The 19,548-nt window shown below is 36.1% G+C and overlaps 1 protein-coding gene across 7 annotated transcripts in view; it reads right to left on the bottom strand.

Annotated features, from left to right (window-relative positions):
* MYO6 (myosin VI) overlaps positions 1 to 19,548 on the bottom strand; it is a 770,453-nt gene that overhangs the window by 27,546 nt on the left and 723,359 nt on the right. For all 7 annotated transcript variants that reach the window (XM_048935652.1, XM_048935654.1, XM_048935647.1 and 4 more), the window contains 9 exons: positions 17,506 to 17,686; positions 15,646 to 15,790; positions 9,834 to 9,991; positions 8,733 to 8,824; positions 8,203 to 8,275; positions 6,585 to 6,712; positions 5,409 to 5,504; positions 4,465 to 4,638; positions 828 to 866 (listed from right to left, as the gene is read on the bottom strand). In XM_048935652.1, coding sequence (XP_048791609.1) covers positions 828 to 866; positions 4,465 to 4,638; positions 5,409 to 5,504; positions 6,585 to 6,712; positions 8,203 to 8,275; positions 8,733 to 8,824; positions 9,834 to 9,991; positions 15,646 to 15,790; positions 17,506 to 17,686 — 1,086 coding nt within the window. The remainder of the gene's footprint in view (positions 1 to 827; positions 867 to 4,464; positions 4,639 to 5,408; positions 5,505 to 6,584; positions 6,713 to 8,202; positions 8,276 to 8,732; positions 8,825 to 9,833; positions 9,992 to 15,645; positions 15,791 to 17,505; positions 17,687 to 19,548) is intronic.

The following is a 19,548-nucleotide window of genomic DNA, read 5'->3' as shown; positions in this document are numbered from 1 at the left end:
TAACAGACTTTTGAGCTTTCAGTTGACTGCTTTTCTTACCACTAGTACAATTCAGGATGTACAAGCCCAGATTCTGCTCACTTCTTATCTTCTCCACAGCAATATCATCTAAACACCTCAGTTTTCCAGAGATCACATGCTACCACTCTGCTGACACTGGAATCATGCCAGGTGAACCTGACCTTCCTTTCTCGAAACTTTCAGTTCTTACAATTTCTTTAGGCTCATGCCTTTGCTCTCCCTTCCTGCACATTGTTCCCATCTGCTCTTACAACTTCAAGTACCACCTCCATAATTTTGACCACTGCTTTCTCTGATCATTCATAGTCATTCTCTCTTTAAGGAAGAGTGAAATAAGGCATTCTAGTTATAATTGCTTTAATGCAGTCTGGAGACAGAAAGTAATAATTTATTGTCTATCTTCTAAACAAAAATCTCTAAATATTTTGCAAATTATTCATCAATGATTAAATGATTCATCAATGGAGGGAAATTAAACTGAGAAAAATGGAGACTGCAGCTCAGGCAGTTTCAACGTTTTATTTATTTATTTATTTATTAACCTATGTTGTATAATTTCCATTCTACATCTTTTTTTTTTTTCTTTTTTTTTTTAAATGATTTTTGGGTCTTTTTGCTTTTTCAATAAAGCAAATTATATTCATGAAATAATATTCCTCACCTCCAGAGCAGGATACTTTAAAGGTGCCATATAAATGCAAACTATTAAGCATTATTTATCACTGGACAGCTACTACCTTATTTACATGAGGTAATGGATAATTTGTTTCAGAAAATTATAGACCTACATCTCTGTATATACTTACAGTACTGTGAAGCTTCTCAAGAAGCAAATTTAACTGAGTCTGTAAAAGAAAACAGGTATTTCAATTGTCTTGCCATGACAACCACATAAACATATGCACAAAATAGTGATATGGCATTACTGCATGCATGCGTATTGTTAGTAAACCAAACAGAACTGATAAATCAAACATTCACATTTTTTAACAGACAAAATCATGCAAGAATGCATGAATGGTTCTGAAGAAACTGCTTGTGTTTAATTGAACAACACCTCCATGTGTCACCAGTTATTTACTGTAATATAATTGTGATAAATAAGTGCAAGTTTTTGTTGGAAAATAAAGGAAATAATGTCTGTGTAATAAAGTTATAAAGGAAATGAGACTGACAGCAATAATTAAAAAAAATAAAATTTGTGAAAGCCCAGATTTCATCTTTAACGAGTACTTGTAGTTAAATAACACAAAAAACAGATATGAAATATGCTCTGCGTTTTTCTTCTTTTTTTTTGAAGGTATTTTGGCTTGAGAATCTAAGTCAAAAGTTATTTCAACACATGAATCTGCAAAATGTATTTTAATTCCAAACTTACACATTTTTAATTCTGTATTGATGACAACAATGTAGTCATCAATAGTTTTAACAACATTTACTGAAGCTGTATTGTGATTAACAGGAGGCAAGAGTACAGGACCACCAGATACTTAGGATACCAAGGGGAACAATCACTATTAAACATAAATTAGTAGGGACTTAAGTATTCCAGAAGTACGTCAGAAAAATGGTTACACTTTTATTATATGGGTATGTCTACTCTACTACATATATGACTGTTGTATCAGCCTTTCTAGCTTACTAGCAAACGTTAAGTACATAGGCTGAAGTAAAACAAAATTCTAACCGTCCTAACAGATTCCTCATTTTCCATGCTGGCACAAAAAAAAAAAAGGAAAGGAACTGATTTTTGACTGATTTTTTTTTTTTTAAAACCTGATCTTTCAATTACCTTGAGTCCAGGAAATCACATTTGTCTTAGCAATATGCATCACCTACAGCTGTTAGTCTTCCTTTCCGTGGATAAGATTTTTTATGTTTCATGGATATAGTTAGAAAGACAAGGAGTTTCACAAGAGGTATGACAAACACCAATAACCTCCTGCTCAGTGCTCACATACTCTTCGTATCTACTCTGGATACAATCTTTATGTTTTCTTAAGTTGGAAATTCTTGATTTTGGAGAGTAACGTTTATTTTCATTAAGAAGTACAGTTCTGTTTGAAGAAAAATACCCCTTCCTTATAGTCCATGACTTCACAAGAAATAAGCCACAGCCTCTTTCAGGCAAATTTCACTGTTGATCACATGAATAAGGTATATTGCTAAAACTGCTCTTTGAATTATCACAATTTAATCCATCATTGATGCATTAAGATAAAATCATCCCAAAGATTGTACATGTCTTATGAACTAATTCATTATCATTTCCTCAACTAGCTTCTGTGAATTAAAATTGATTAGTTATAAGGAAGGGATGTTTAAAGTGCTTTGTAAAAAACAAGTCCCTGTATCAGCTAAAAATTGTTGTATTTAGAAGAATTCAAGACTCGCTGACATACTGACAGGCTATGAATTCTTGTTCTTACAAATATGCAATTTCTATTCAGATAACAGAATTTATTTTGGCAACACCTAACATGAAATTATCAAGGCTATTAGTGTTCATCAATAGTACATGTTGTGTCTGGGAAGGTAACAGTAAATGAATTACTGAAATTAACACATACATTCAAAATGCCATGGAAGTTGGAAACACGGAAAGAACTATAGATTGATGGGCCAGATCCAAAAAGGACTTTTAGTCACGTTCTATGTGCAGAAGTGAATGAGAAAATCCAAAATGCAATCCAAGAAGTTCCTTCACAATTGTTGCCCAACTTATAAAATGCCTCTGTTTTATTTCAGCCTTTCTTGGACAACTGTATCTTTCATATTTCCACATTTACTGCAAGTGGGATGCTAAATCCAAGAGGAATTGAAAACTGAGGTGGAAGAAAGTGGAAATTATCTCAAAGATCCCAGTTGCTTTAATTTTGAAAATGCAATTACAAAAAAAGCAATGAATTCAGCTTCACATCAAAAGATATGCGGTTGCAGGGCTTACTTAGCAGGAGGCATATCTGCAGGTAATTCTGTTTTCCATTCTGTCTTCTGCTCATGCATTTTACATTAAATCAATTGCTGTAGTTTAATTCTTCTAATCACAATGTAATAAGAAGGAGAAGGACATAATAAAAGCAAAATTCAAGAGAGCAGGATGCCCAATATTAAAGTTTTATACCAAAACTACTACCTTATAAACCAGCTCTCTCTCTTATGCTTACTGGCTCCACCAGAATTTTATTTTTGTCTATGTAACAGCCCATCTCCAGAAGGATCTCAGGAGAATTCCCTCTGCTAGACTGACCAATAACTTGGTGAAAGAGAAGAAATGTATTGAGATAAAACATTGAATATAGATCTGAAGCAGAATATGGTTGCTATACAAAAAGTATGTGCTAGTACCATATCCTTCCTTTTATTCCAGCTTCTGCATTCTTCAAGAACAGTTCTAAAAACTAAGCCACAGGATACAATTATGTAAAAAAGAATTTATCTCACAGTCCCAACTCAGTACATAACCTTAACATGGAACAGAAATGCAGAAACACTCTTTTGCTATTGGCAAGACCCCACTCTACTTGTAGGTTTCTGGACTGTCTAAGATATCTGCTTTCACCAGGAGGACTCTAGGAATGTGGTTTGGGGTTTTAAGTGCCTTAAGTTAGGTAACATACAAAAAATGTTGCAACACTTTATTTGAAGGCATGTAAATCCTTCATTGGATCTGGCCCAGATATGTTGAGAAGAGCCCTTGCTGAAATTGCAGCAGCTCTGTCAACAGTAAAACCATGAGATTGAAAAAGTTACCTGCGGCCCATGGTTGTGCCTGCTTTTCCTCTCTTAATTCCCCTATAGTTCTCTTTCTAGACATCCTGAGCTGGAATAGTCCAGCTAAAATAAAATGCTGAATGAGAAAAGGATGCAGAAAACATTTGGAGAAGACAAGGTATGAAGGTCAGCTTTACAACGAGCAGAAGAAAGGAGAAAATGAGGAGAAGCATCAGATTCAGGTCTCGAGAAAGGAAACATTCAGCACAATGAACATATTTCTGTGAAAACCATGACTACCAATATTTTAAGAGGAAAAACAGTGGTTAGGTTAGGCACTGAATTTTGAACATAATAAACTGCAGCCAATTCATCTTACACAACTATGACAGGATGGAGGAACATCTTCTGCCACATTTACTAGTCCTGAAAGTCCACTGAATTCAAATTTAGACCAAGATCTATGTGGCTTTCCAAAGTCTTGACTTCTGAATTACTGCAAAAGCCCTGTAAGAACTATTGTAAAAGATATTTTTGACAGAAACTTGAATGTACTGTTCTCTTATATTTCAGTAGGGGGAAAAAAAAAAAAAAGAGTATTCAACAAATTTTTTGCTGTATGAATCCCAGGTAACCACTAGTTCTCCCATCCTTAGGTTCTACTTGTTTCAGGTAATTTAGAAATGGCATGCATTACAAGAAAACAGATTATATGCTATATTATATTACCTTGAATTTGTTTCCCACACTGATGAAACTAAGCTTCCCAGCTTTTTGTTTGGGATCTTTGTTGTTATTAGTGTTGGATTCAAACAGCTGCCGAACAAACTTGTCCTTGGATTCACATATAAGAGATTCAAGTGACATGTGCAAAGCATCATTATTTTTTTCCACAAATTGTGTCTGAAAAACAAAAGTCAAGGAATTATAGCGATTAGTCTAGCTGCCCCAATGATTAAAGGAAAATTAACAAAAAACAAAGCTTCATTCAAAAGTCAAGAAGAATTTTCATGTTATTTCAAACTTTTCAACTGTATACACAAAGTAATGAAACAGACAGAAAATGATATTACTGGAATCATGAAACAAATCATTATCCTAACCCCTTATTTTTTCAGACATTACATTTCAGAAATCAGTATTGAATGTTTCAATGTTTTTGTATGATGATTAATCATAAAAACATACAACCATCCAGATGGCATCCGAGGATTACAACTTCAGACATTTCATATTCTTACATGAATAATTCTATTGCCAGAAGAAATGGAAAAGTATGACACGTGACTTTTAGCATAGAATAAACAGGCATTGAGTACAAGGACAAGTAATGTACTGAAAAGTTACACTTCAGTGAAGCACTTCTACATTACATAGTACATTCCCCCCTCCAGATGCAAACTTCACGTAAGATTTGTAGTAGATCAAAGATCAACATATTTAATTTTCATACTGTTACCTATAGATTTATAAGTAGCTCCTATACAAAATATGTCAACAGAAGCCCTTCATTTGAGAAATTAAAATGTATGTTAAAACAAACTACTTGTGAATTTCCTTCTGACGAAAAGAATGTCACTGTCTTGTCTTGTCTTTTTTTAACCAATAAACACCACAGAGTATTAGAAATCATAACAGAAATAATTGACTTCTTTTTGCTTAAGTAAAATTACCGTCTCGTAGCATACTGCTCCTGCAAAATGCCGGATAATAAAGCCTTCATCATCTCTGATATTTCTGTGAACAGCCAGTTTAGACTTCCTAGGGATCTGGAATTAAGAATTTGAATTATAAAGAAGAACCAAATTACACCAGAAAGTAAGAAAAAATTATGGCTAAGACATCATCATGATTTTGCCAGGAGCACCAAATGTTGAAAGTAATGCTTCTTGCAGCACAGTTGTGAGGGCCACTACTATTTCTATTCAAACAAAAACATTTGAAAAAAACCTGCTTTCATTCTCATTCACACAGTCAGAGACCTCAAATTCAAAACAGAAGTGATCAGGATTGCTAAGAGCACCTAGTCAAGTTTCTTTTTGCCTTTCCCCAACAATTTCTGTTTCAATTATTTTGCAGCTGGTGACAAGTTGATGAACAGCCTTGTCATATGAATAAGATTAGACTGAAGCTTAAAATGCTTTTAAAAGGTATATACACATACTGACAAGAACTTTTCATTACATGGGAATCTAAGTAAACAAGCTAAAGAAGGAAATTTAAGAAAAGTAAAGGGTTGGCAATTTTCTTTGGCTCCCTTTGCTTGCATATTTTTCAGCATGGATTTCCCCCCCCTCTTCTTTTTTCTTTTTTCTTTTTTTTTTTTTTTGGCATTTCAACAGAAGTTATGTACAAAGTTGCAAAGATTTTCATAAACCTTCCACAGAGTGCTGTACATTAAAGAATTAACAACAACAAATTTCACCTTGTGTGTTACTCATTTTCATGACTAAAGTGCGATAGATATTTCTTGCAAACCAAACATTCTCTAGAGCAAGCAAGCAAGTTTGGAAAGGAACTACAAAACAGCTAATCTGATATTAAAAAAATCTAAATTAAAATGTATTTTTGTTTCTTTGTCATGCATTACACACTAACAAATCTGAAATATAAGTGAAGAATATGGCTTTACTTCCTACAGGATATTAGAATTCCTAGAAGACTTAACAAGCCTTTCATGAACTTTTCAACAAACACAATAACCAAACTTGTCCTTAACAAAAGCACACAGATCTGTATGCAGTGTGGTATGGAATTTCTAAGGAAAGGTTTTCATTAAATTGAGTGTTACTATCAACCGTTTCAAGAACTGTTTTATTAAAAGACGACAGCCAGCACAAATAACCTACAGAGAGTCTGAAATGGTCCTTGTGTTTTTGGTGCACAACTGAAGTGAAATGCTGGTCACTCGGTTGAGGAAGACGATTTTCTTCATCCAAAATATCCAGCACACCTATTAATTTTGCTTCAATCAAATCTGTTAATAAAACAATGTTCAAAATTGAATATCACATACCAGAACTGGACATTGCAAATGTAAAATGCTACTGATCTTCTTCTTTATAACTATACTGGAAAAGCTGTTAACACAAAAATTCACTAATTTAATTCTACAAATTTGATTTGTTGATTTAATCAAGATTCTATAGCAAGTTCTAGTTAAATCACAAGAAAGACAGGGCAAAGAGATAAGGCAAGGACTGTTTGATTTTTACTACAGGTCTCAAGCTCAATATAATCCTCTAACTCCCACAAGGTGTGAAAATGTGGTATGAGCATAGGTCTTTATCAGGTAATTGCTTGTAACAGATAACTGCTACCACTGGCCTGGACCAATACCTTAAACAAAGTCATATTTTTACAGAAACCACGTGTATTTTTCTCACTTAGTTCAAAAGGCAGTAGAAAATCTTTTTATCCTGATTATACAGTAACAGAAATAAAGCATAAGTGGTGTGGTTCAATCTGGTCATACTTTTATTAATTTACCTAAGAATAATTCATACAATGAAGAAACATAAAATTTGTGGTAGGCTGACATGGAATAGTAAAAGAGGTCACGACACGATAACAACATTTTTAGGAGCAGGCTTACACATGCATTACTAAATCACTAGAAGAGATATGGTTTGCATTCATGAAAGCCACATATTTCCTGTTGCTATGTTTTTATTCTCTCCTCCAGATATTTCTCTATTTCTTTTTCACAGGATGGCTAAGAGGGTTTGCTTGACAAGAGCTATGTTTAGTTAAGTCAGCAGTACCATCTGTACGGTCCTACCCTACAAAGTGAAAACTTCTCCAGCAGAGCTACAGAAACTTAAAGAAGCCAACATTTTGCAACAGATCTTGAATTCTGCCACTAAATCCTCTGCTCAGTCAGGACCAACTAGTTACCACAAACTGCTGTAAATGCAAAAGCAAGATGAAATTCTCTTCAAAACACACCACTTTGGAGAACATACAGGAAAAAAAGGTAATTTCAAGTGCCCCTGGCATTTCAGTCTGTGCAAACCTAAGAGCAACAGTAACATCCGCAGCCTGTTGCCTCTACTTCATTTTGCTTCTTTGCTGATTGGCTCACCAAAAAAAGAAAAAGAACAAAACAAAACAAAACAAGGGTTGTTTGGGTTTTGTTTTTTTAATTCCTTGAACTTTTTCTCCCAGACACCCTCACATCCTTCTTTATTTTATATTTTAGGCATTCTGAATAGCTTTATAAGAAAATGCCCAAGAAATTAACTTGTTACTACAGTTACTACAGTTACTGCACACTGTAGGACAACATAGATCCATTACCATATGGAAATGCAACACCAGAAGAAGTTAAAAGAAATTACCGCATTTCAACAGTGATTAAGAGCATGAAAATGCTAACCTTACCTTGTAGCCTAAAGCTGTTAGCTACTGTTAGCTTCTTTTCAAGATGATGCTAATGAATAGCTTGATATTTCAAGAAATACATACCTATACAGTCCTGATTATCTACATAGCGTACTTCATTAACCCCCAGGCCTTCTTTTTGGTAAAGTTCTTGTTCCTTTATGAAGAAAAAAAAAAGGAATAACAGTAAAAGAGGAAACATCACACGTGACATATTTTTTACCCACAAAAAAACAGAGCATTCATGAACATGCATTTTAGCATTTCCTTGTACAGCTTAATATATTTCAACTTCACATTCTTAATGATAGAAAGTCCCACTAAATACAGGACGCTGTTCAGTATTTGTGTGCCCAATTTTAATCAAGGTAAGAAAAAGAACTCTTCAATGAATATCATTTCTTTTTTACGAAAAAGAAGAAAGGAAGATGTTGCACTTAAGAAGCCACATTCTGTCCTAGCACAACTGCATATAACACAGTAAGAAGACCATTTGTTGATTGCCTTAGTTTAATCTGAACAAAATGAGCAATCTTATGAAAAACAACATTAGTTTAAGTATCTTCTTACTGAGAGGAAAAAAAAACCTCCCTAAATATAACAATATAACATACCTCTTTCAGAATCCTTTCGTTAAAAAATTGCTGCAGTTTTTCATTACAATAGTTGATACAAAATTGCTCAAAACTGTTGTGTTCAAAGTATTCTGAAAAACATAAGTTAAACCACTGTGATAAACCAGCCTTCCAAGAATTTATGTTAAGAGTAAATAAGAAAAGTTCCATAGTGCTAATATTTAAAGATGTATTCTGATATGCACGTGCTTCCTTCAGTAAAGGAAAGATCTTACAGATCTTCAAGTTACAAGCAAGACAGAGCAAAGAATGCTGTGACAGATCATACAAACCCCTGTTACTTGTATCTGGCAGCATACCAAAGCAATGTGCCTTACAGTGGCACTGTACCAATACAACTGCATGCATCTATGTCTGGCACATGATAGCATGACTCAGAAGACCCAAAAACAAAGGTGTCTTTTTACACCGTTCTTAGATAAACTTAGCAGAGCTTCTGCACTGGAGAAAATAAGCCCTGGTCTGAATCTCAGTGATTCAAAGATGGCAAAAGCTTTACAGGAAGCATCAATGCCCACCACTGGCAGGAAGCAACATGAGAGTCCATAGAATGGCTTTGGTTGGAAGGGACTTTAAGATCACTTCCCACTAGACCAGGTTGCTCAAAGCCCATCCAGCCAAAGTCCAACTCTGCCCATCTTCCAAGAACACATAATCTTAATTCAAAGGCTTCATTTGCCTGTCTGTCAGCAGGCAGTGATCTCAAAACTCAATGGAAACACAGCATGCTTGTTCAGCATCTTCCCTATTTTTTTCTCGGCAGCCACAGTTCAGTTCCATTTCAAATTTTCAGTCTTTCCAAAAGTAGTGTATATATAGACACCACAAGAATCAGAAAGCATTAAACAGCTGCCCAGTTTAGCAGCACTTGTTACCATTTCCATCAGGAGAAGCTCTACATTCTTGTATATCAGGAAATCAAGACTTTATCTACTCTCTCAATACCCTCTTAAGACCTTGTAAACCATCCCATACACAACCACCAAAAACGAAACCATCAGACTCTCCATTACAGATCTTATCATTGAATCTTTGGTGGCAATATTTGACTACCACAATATTCATTTGTGTTTAACTTACCAAAACCAGCTATATCTAGAACTCCAATGAAGAAAGAAGAAGTCTCAAATGGAAAACACTGGTTCACTCTGTTCACCACATGGTCAAAGAGATGACTATATACCGTTTTAGCCAAGGCATCACGAGCATTGTTTGCTTGTTCCACCTTCAAGGGTACCCTATAAAATAAAAATAGAGATATTATATTCCAGAATTTCTCACTTTAAATTACTCAAATCAGGCCTTGAACCTTTCCTGTCTTTTTAAGTTAGGAAGCAAAAAGTCTGAGCCTAAATCCAAGTATCAGGACACAGTCTTGCCAGGTAAGACTAAGTATATTGTATGTAAAAAGAATGAATAATGTTTCATTATTCCAGTAGCAATAAGATACAGATGATTTCATTCTCATTCACAAAGTAATCCGAGACTATATTGTTAGTAGCCAGAGAAAGACATCTAAAATACATACATTGCCATCAACTATTTATTTAGGAGTTACCTAATTACAATGAAGGCTTTTGTTCAGTTCTACTCTGAAATCTTTGACTCCATGTTTTCCAAAAGACAGTAATTGAAATTACAGCACTGTAAATGAATTGATAACAAAACAAACATCCACACAGATCTCATGGCGAAATTTAGATGAAATTCCAATGTAAGGAGGATTCTCTTCCAACACCAGAAAAACAACTTCCATCTCTTGTTATAAATTCATTTTATATTTCGACTATTAATTACAAGTTTATATTGTAATTAAGTACTTAATGTTTTCTGGAGTTCTGAAAGAAACTCCCAACTTCATAGTCAATGAAATGTGTGACTATGTACCATGGGAATATCAGGTAAATACATATTCTAGCTATACATATAATGTATATCTCACTAAGTCAATATGACAGAGACATGCATGTTTGTAAAAGGACATTTAACTGCCTTACTTCTTGCATAAATATATCCTACAAGACTTTTTTTCTTTTAAATAGGTTTCCAAGTAACAGACAGGAGTATCAAAACTAAATGCAGTTACACTCAGGAAATAACAAACTACAACTTTACAAACAAGCAAGAATCTACATTTAAGAAATAACTCATCTTAACTATTCAGTTAACGGTTCAAGGTTTGAGGCTTGAGATGTGATACCCACAGAACTGCTCTGTCGCCCTCTCCAGGCAGCATTCTTTACACAAGAATATAGAGAAGTAAATCAGAGAAGGAAAACACTGTATAGCTTACCCCCATTGCAACATTTTCTTTACTTCCCAGGATTCATGAGCACTAACTCATAATCACTGTATTTTTGAAAGATGACACATCTGATGCAGAAACGTGGGACTGATGGAGATCACTTTCTTTTGTGACTGATAAGACAGGGAACCAGATACTCTGTTCACTAAGGACACCTGAAGCTAGATTACGTTAGATAGTAATTAGCTTTAACACACAATCTTGTCTTCCACTAAGGATCTCCTGACTTATCTTAGGGTAACAAGTAGTGACAGAAATCTTACCCTATAAATAGAAGGAAGATACCTTTACATTCCATTCTGATACATTTAAGAGATCAGAATGCTAATTCCCACGTGTCAGCAGCAGCCTATTGCATAATGCATACAACAGACTAAAAGCATTCACACTTCTAATTCTTTTAAAAAAATTTTCAAGTGTGTTAAACAACATAACAAAGTTGTTAGACTCTTAGAGCACATGCTTAATAAAATGGCCCTATTCTTCAAAAATATCACGCTCTACCATCTTCAAGTACAATTCCAAAGACTGTACAAAAGCTATCTGAAATTATCATAGTATGCAGCAGAAACTTAAGAGGAAAAAAATGTAACCCTGTAATGTTTTTTTCTGCACAGTTGGAGAATGACAGAACCAAAAAATAATGCTGGAGTTTCACTGAATCTGTAAATACAGAAGAGCACTATAACATAACTGACGCTCAGAATGAATGACTTTCTTCTCGTGAACTTTCCTTCCTGGAGTCCCTCCTTTCCTCTGGTCTGCTCACTGGCAAAGCAGTCTCTTTTCTCCTATTTCTTGTCTGAACAAAAAAAGATGCATTTCCCTTCTTCCATTTCTCCTTCTCCCTCCTCCTCTATCCATCAGCTACTTGCAAAGAACATGGAAGGAATTATTCCAATTTTCTAGTCATCTGCAAAGTCTGTAAGAAAAAAACCTTGTTCAACCCTTGTTCAAACTGATTTATTTTATGAGGTTTCCAGAGATTCACAGAGTCTGAGGCCTAGGGGAAAGCTCTCTCATGGGCTAGGTTTATTCTGTGGACAATTCCATGCAGCCTTCAAAGATTTTTCAATATTTAATATGATTCAGTTTACTTATCCAGATCAAATGATCTGCAATTAAATACATGTAATTTGACCACAGTAGTCAACAGCTGGGGAGAGAGAGTAGATGAAGCAATACCCAGGAGCCACTGCCATCCAATCAGATTACTGCTTCACAAACAAAATGAAATAAACCCTACCTAATAAAAAGTTTGCTTAATTAAAAAATATTTAAGTACTATCACTACAGATGCACTGCGGTAGAAAATGTCCTACTCCAAAAGGGGTATAAAGACTTGAAACAATGTCAGTAAAACGTTCCATACTGCAAATAATGCACTTTGTGATGGAGCTCTGCTAGAAAGCCTCCATGGAAAGGGTGAAGCTGAAGAACAGAGCAGCACACTGCATTTACAGCCAAAGAGGTGTACTGGACTTTGAATACAAACACATTATTTCTCTCTGTCAACGTGCTTTATATGGATGGCAAAGATAACAGCCAACAAGGTGATTAGTATGCTTTTTGGGGGAGACTAAAAAGGACACAAACCTACTGCAGCTGTCAAAACTCCCCGGCAGGCCACTGCACAGTAGTATTTAATAAAATCCACGGAGACAGCATTTAGCATCACTCTCCTACTGTTCCTTGCTGGCTCCATTGTGCCCAGCAGAACAAAGCCTTTGTTATGCTCCAAGCTCAGCGATTTCAGCTGAGCCATTTATTCATTGTGACCTACAAGGACTCACATGATCTGCTCTCACACAAAAAGTCCCTAAGAAAGCGAGCAAGCAATGAGAAGCTCTTTGGGTTGCTGAACAAAATAAAACAATGTACTTGTCAAATTTCTAATACTGATAGCAATCAAATTGTTTCTAAATCACACTGCCATAGCAAAACCTGGTGGCTACTTAGTAAATATACGCAACAGTCCACTCTACTCTCCTTGAACACACAGTAAGTCATATGTGAAGAAGATACTATTGTGCATTTATTAGCATATACTTGCTTTCAGCTCCACAAGTTCAGAAAAGGCTAGAGACAGAGGCTTAGTGCATTCATCTTTTGAGATTGTTGAGAGAGTCCTCTGAATCTTTCTTTGCCTTCCACAAAACAAAACACTGGGGAAAACTAAGGTCTGCTAGCACAAAAACACAGCTACTTGTGCTTGCAGGCTTTTGAAACAGTATACTGCTAACTGTGCCTCAGGCTTCAGAATAAATATAGTGAACAGAAAATCTTTACAGTCATAAATTCAAGGTGAATTGGAAGTGGTAGCAAAAACTATATATACGTATCAGAGTAAGTCAGAGTTATGTATAAGCACTTCAGATACAACTGGATAGTAAAAACATCAGTTTGACATGCCTTGATAAGAAACCTTGCTTGACAGGGTCACTTGAGAAGTGGTGAAAGAGAAGCAATATTTGTGATCCACTTTATTTTAGCGCTTGATACATCCCACCATTCTCAAAATTAAAAATAAAAGGCACAGTTTACCTATTTGCTATGTGTACAAAAGCCAAAAGCAATCAATTCTCAGAGACCGAGTCAATAGCTCACAAAAAGCACTTCCAGTGAGGTGCCAACAGAATCCAACATGGATGTGTTCTGTTCAAATCCTTCTGCTTACAACTTCCACTAAACCAGAATGTCAAATTATGAGTATTTCATAAAAACATTCTGTTAATACTGAACTAAGGAAGAGAGCAGGAAATAAGATTAGAAAGAAAAACATTTTTTACCAACAGAAGACACAGTCTTAAATTCCACAAGACAGGTTTTGCTGAAGAAAAACATGTATACATGTAGTATACTCAAGAAAAATGAAAAATACAAATGTAAGATGGGGAATAACCAGATGAGCAGTGACTAAAAGAAATTTCAATAGTGGATCACAAGATGAATCAAGGAAAAAAGGTTAAAATTTTCATTCAATCATGCGTTCACGAGTGACATCCACTGTGTATGATATATAATTATCTGCTATAACTTTATCAGAAATACTGACAAAGGTTCTGCTGTATTAATATATCAAAGACTGCTGTCACTGCAGGACTTGCATCTTTCTGGATGCTCAGTTTTATGAAAAGATAAAGATTTCTAAGGTTTCCATATCAGCTGGTAAGAAGACAAGATGATAGTGATGAGGTTCTCAAATTAATAATAATTGAGGGAGAAGAAAAAAAAAAAAAAAAATCACTTTCCAGAATTGCACTACTGAAAGCATTATGAAGAAATCCAGACGCTGAGCTTCCACAATCCTTGCTTATTAATTGTCCCTGTACTACAACTTTTTCAGTGGTAACCTCTATTAGGTTTTACCTCTTGCATGTTCTTTCTTTCCAAGTGCAGAAATGAGAGATCACCAAGAACTACTTTTTTGCTCCACCTAGAAATAAACCTCAAAGATCGGTTATTTCATGAAAACATGTTATCAGGAAAGCCCACATCCACACTGAACTGAAGATCCCTGACACTCCACAAGAGAGGTGGGCCAGCAGGGACTAGGAGGTGATGGTTCCTCTCTACTCAGCCCTCTTGAGTCCTCATCCAGAGAACTGCATCCAGATCTGGGGCCCTTAATACAGGAAAGATGTGGAGTTGTTGGAGAGGATCCAGAGAAGGGCTGCTAAGATGATGAGAGGGCTGAGGGCTCTCCTAATAAGACATGCTGAAGGAGTGGGTTTTTTCAGCCTGGAGAAGACAAGGCTGTGAAGAGACCTCACTGCAGCCTTACAGTATTTAAAAGGGTTTTATAAAAATGAGAGGAATCAACTTTTTACAAGGGTAGACAGTGATAGGACAAGGGAGAATGGTTTTAAGCTCAAGGAGGGAAGGTTTAAATCGGATGTCTGGGTGATGTTCTTTACAGACAGAGTGGTGAGGTGCTGGAACAGGTTGCCCAGAGAGGCTGTGGATGCTCCATCCCTGGAGGTGTTCAAGGTGAGGTTGGATGGAACCCTGGGCAATCTGATCTAATACCAGATCTGGAGGTTGGTGGTCCTGCAGTGGCTGGGAGGCTGGAACTTTATGATCCTTTGAGTCCCTTCCAACCCAAGCCATTCTATGATTCTGTGATTCTACAAGGCACATTAACACAATAAATATGGCTTTCATAGATTAAACCTTCTGGTATGGCATGCATGAGGCTGTATTTCTGACTCAGTGAAAGCAAAGCAATCCGATTGTCCCCCTGAATCAATACAAAGCTCCCGTGCACTCTTCTGATGAGTGAATGTTAATTAGTTTCTTAATTAAAACATCAATGCATCCAGCTAAACATACGGCAGCTTTCAATTTGCTCAAAACTGCTTAGCCCAGATTCAGGTTGACAGCTCTCTTCAACTGCAGAAAAAAAAATTGCAGCACGTTCTGAGATGACACAGTCATAAAACCAAACGCAGAAGCACGCAATGCAGTTGCTCACGGCATCCATCCTAAACAGCCGCAGCGAGCTGCAGCTCGGTTCGCAGCTTGCAGCGCATTGCTTTCAGCCCCCAAAGGCTCACGCGGGGCCCCAGCTGCCCGCCCGGCACTCACTTGATGACCGTTCCTTTGGCGCCCCCTGCCGTGGTGAGCATGACGCGCGTGGTCAGGCTGACGCGCAGGTCCTCCTCGTCCAGCCCCAGCAGCGCCGCGCAGCACTCCAGCGCCGGCTGGCTCCGCGCCTTCAGCGTGCAGCCCCCTGGCGGCAACCACCACAACTGTTAGCCAACCGCCTCTCACCTCACCTTTCTTGCTTCTTTCTTTCCTATTTTTTTCTCTTTTTTTTTGATGGGGAAGGCTATTGAGGGCGTCGAGATGTTAAAATACATGGCGCCACAAGCAAGATTTTGCCACTCTGCAAGTATTTCTGTGCATCAGATTCTGTATTTTTAGAATTTTGTTCTAAACGTGCACTGTTCAGAATGAAAGAACTATCCCAAAATATTTACTTAAAGAACATTGCTCACACATGTAAGGTGAGAGTAGAACACAGTATGAATTTGCAACAAACATTTTTAAATATAAGAATTTACTCCAGAAAATGTGAGTTTGAATTTCCACATGCAGAGGAAATAACTATTCTTGTGCCCTCCTTCCCTCTGACTTTCCACACCTTTCCTTCTCCTTCTTCGTTCCTGAAATTGCTTCTCTATTCACATTCTCATCTCTTTCACTCTGTCCCACCTTGCCTTATCCTTGTCAATCCCAAACTCCAATCTCACAGAAGGCCCAATTATGGAAGCCGGTGTACTAAAGAGCCCATGAGGCCACTGTCCTTCTCTACCCCCACATCCTCTCATCTTCACAAAGATGGCAAGATCATAAACAGAAACTGGGGAGGTTCTGATAAGACAGCCTCACTACGACAATCATGAAACAGTGGGAACAGGTTTCCTACAGAAGTTGCAGAACTTTCTCCTTAGAGGTTTTCACATCCCCATGAACAATCCTATGCTATGCAGTTTCAATTCCATGCTGGCCTCGATTTGACCAGCAAATGTTGGACAACGGACAGTCTGCCATCCCTTCCCATCCGAAGGTTTCTGCAATTCTGCAGTGATTCTGCATTTGGATCAGGAGCCCCCGAATCTGCAAAGCTAAAATTTGTTTAACACACCTTTTCAAATGTTCTTTGCCATACCTTTACCAAAAACTTTGGACAAGCACAGTGGTACATGGAGTAGGACTAAAAGGAACCAATCATGCTTTATCTTGCATTAGAAGATAAATACCTCTATGTTTTTGTTTATTTGTATTTTTAAACTAAAGTCATCTTTGTAATAAGTCTAGGTCAGGAGTTTGTTCAAATCTTTAGAAATCTGTGAACAACAGTTCTCAAGTTACAAAAGCCAATTTCAGTAGTATGGCAAGAATGCCCATTCCCAAAATAGAATTTTCCCCTTCCTCAGCCTTCTTATGCAGTTTGCTAGTAAGTACCAGCAACACTCATAGCAATTTGTCTTCTGAGTTAACATCTTAAAATGATTAAGTTTACATTTACCAAAATTTTATTTCAACTTTTGCTTCATCTCTCAAAAAATATTAACCTAGCATTTTAGAAGCCAAACAATCTAACAACTTCCACTGAAGATGGAACAGTTAAAGGTTTTTCATGACATCAGCAAGAAGTTGAATTTATGTTATATATTATTATTAAAATTAAATAACAGTTTTGTGATACAAAATATCTCTTCTTCATACCAAACTTTGCACAAACAATTCTTTGAACGATTTCAGTGAGAGCATTTGAAGTCTAGCTATAAAACTTGACTTCAAAACGGGATGATTTAAGGCTGAATTACCCTTTAATAGAAGACAGCATTCTAAAGCAGTAATTCACACAAAAAGGAATCATCTATAATCAAGAGGTATTTTCACTATTTTTTACAGAAAACAGTTTGCGTTTCTTCTAACCTGAAGTGCTGCCAGCTTCCTCAAAATCAATATTTCCAAGGTGAAGGACACCAGCCACTACTCGAAAAAGGTCAAGTTTTTCTGCATCATCCAGTCCAATCTTCTTCATTGCTGTGCACATTCTGTTAAAGTCTCCATGGTCATCTAAGAGTGGATCCTTCAAGGAACCTGCCTTAAGATACTATAAAGCAACAAGATGGAACAACAACAACAAAAAAAAAAAATCAGCATGAGATTTTAAAATATATGTAAACAATTATTTCCAGGCAAGAATAAACCATAACAAAAAGCATTAAAAAGCATGCAAAACCCAAACTAAATACAGATTAGAGCTCTTCATACACTACGTGATTTGGAAGAACTCTAATTTGTTTTCATTTGTTGATACTTCAGAGCATGAGCCTTAAAACTTTACTCTGTCTTCAGAAAGCAAATTCTGGAGAGTTTAATAAGGAAGGACAGGAAAACAGAGGATGGTCATTGGTGGAAAGGGAAATGTTTGACTAAAGGAGCTTTAAAAATATTTCTAAAAGTACCTAAACAGATTCATTAGAGAAATACACTTGTTAATGTTTGCTGGTGAAAGAGAAACAGTGAAGTTGTTAGAAGTATCCTAGTGGCTAAAAGGATAGCAGACAGATTTTAAAATGTCAATTTCACATTATGCTGACAGAATTTCCTATTTTAAATACATCAGAACTAATTTTAATAATTGTTTTAAATAGTAGTGAAACATCCACATGCAATCAAGAAGCTAACTGAACATGCATTAGCTCATTTGAGTTTTCACAATTACTTGAAAATGTTTTCAACTAAAAAGAATTAATAATTTAAGTAGAAGCTTTGTTAATGCCAAATAAGCTAACAATTACGTCAAAAGGAAACACCACATGCATCTGAAAAATTCACTTCACACAACATTTAGACACATTGATAAAATTAATCTACATGTTTTAATTATGTAAAATGATCACCTCATCTTCCTGATAAGGAAAACACAAAAATAATTTAAGTATTAATCAACTATTTCAGCTATTTTTATTAAAACAATATTTTTCATTAAATGACAGCAAGTATCAATACCTGATTTCAAAAACTAACTAAACAATACAATGTATTTCCTGTTTAAGTGGCTAAATTAAGTTTTCATATAACTGAAATTTGAACCTATATTGCTTCTTCAAATTGACATCACTGTAATATACAGGCATTGTAGCATCACATGTTCCACTATTTAATAGCCAATAGCTATTTTCAGAATTACTCTACAAGGTTGTTATAGTTTTAAACAAACATTTCTTCCAAATTAAGTACTTTAGAGACATATTTCATGACAGAACATCAAATTGTACATCTCATCTGGAACTGGAGCTGCACAAGTCCATCTTTGAGTAACAATGGTCGCTGAATGGCATTATTTTATGCCTCTGTAAATTGTCAGCTTCACAACAAATCTTCATTTAAGGCAAATTAGGCAAACTGCGGCAAAATCTCCCAACCATCTCTTAGACTACACACTTGAAAAGTTTAACATCTACCAGCTTTTTGCCCCACGCTATTATCAAATCAATACTTCTGTATCTCACTCTCCATTATCCCTGATTACAGAAAATAGGCTGCATTGAAGAAAAAGAAATTGGCATTACGTGCACAACACTGCAACATATAAACACTAGAAACCCAGAAGCAGACTTCACAATGTCAACTTAAGCAAGGGAAGCATCTGTACTGCCTTTTTCACAGTTACACACAAGCTATGTACAAGCTGAAATCAAAGTTCTCAAAGGTAAAAGAGGCTGTATGGTCACGTGGGGAGAGAAACTCTTGAGTCAGCTTCTACATTTAACTTCCTCTGCTACTGAATCACAACTATGGGTATCTTTAAGCAAACGGTTATCTTCCAGCTATGCAAATAAAAATTTATTATTTCAGTTATGAACAGATGAAAAGTTCATTAGAGTAGAAATATAACAAAGCATTTAAACTACATCCAATTCACATATACAATCAAATGAGATTAATTTCTTGAAGTGTCCTCAGGCA

The sequence above is a fragment of the Lagopus muta genome, chromosome 2, assembly GCF_023343835.1.
Source record: "Lagopus muta isolate bLagMut1 chromosome 2, bLagMut1 primary, whole genome shotgun sequence".
In the NCBI taxonomy this organism is placed as follows: domain Eukaryota; kingdom Metazoa; phylum Chordata; class Aves; order Galliformes; family Phasianidae; genus Lagopus; species Lagopus muta.
The sequence above is the reverse complement of the archived record's forward strand: the minus strand, read 5'-3'. Positions and strand labels throughout refer to the sequence as shown.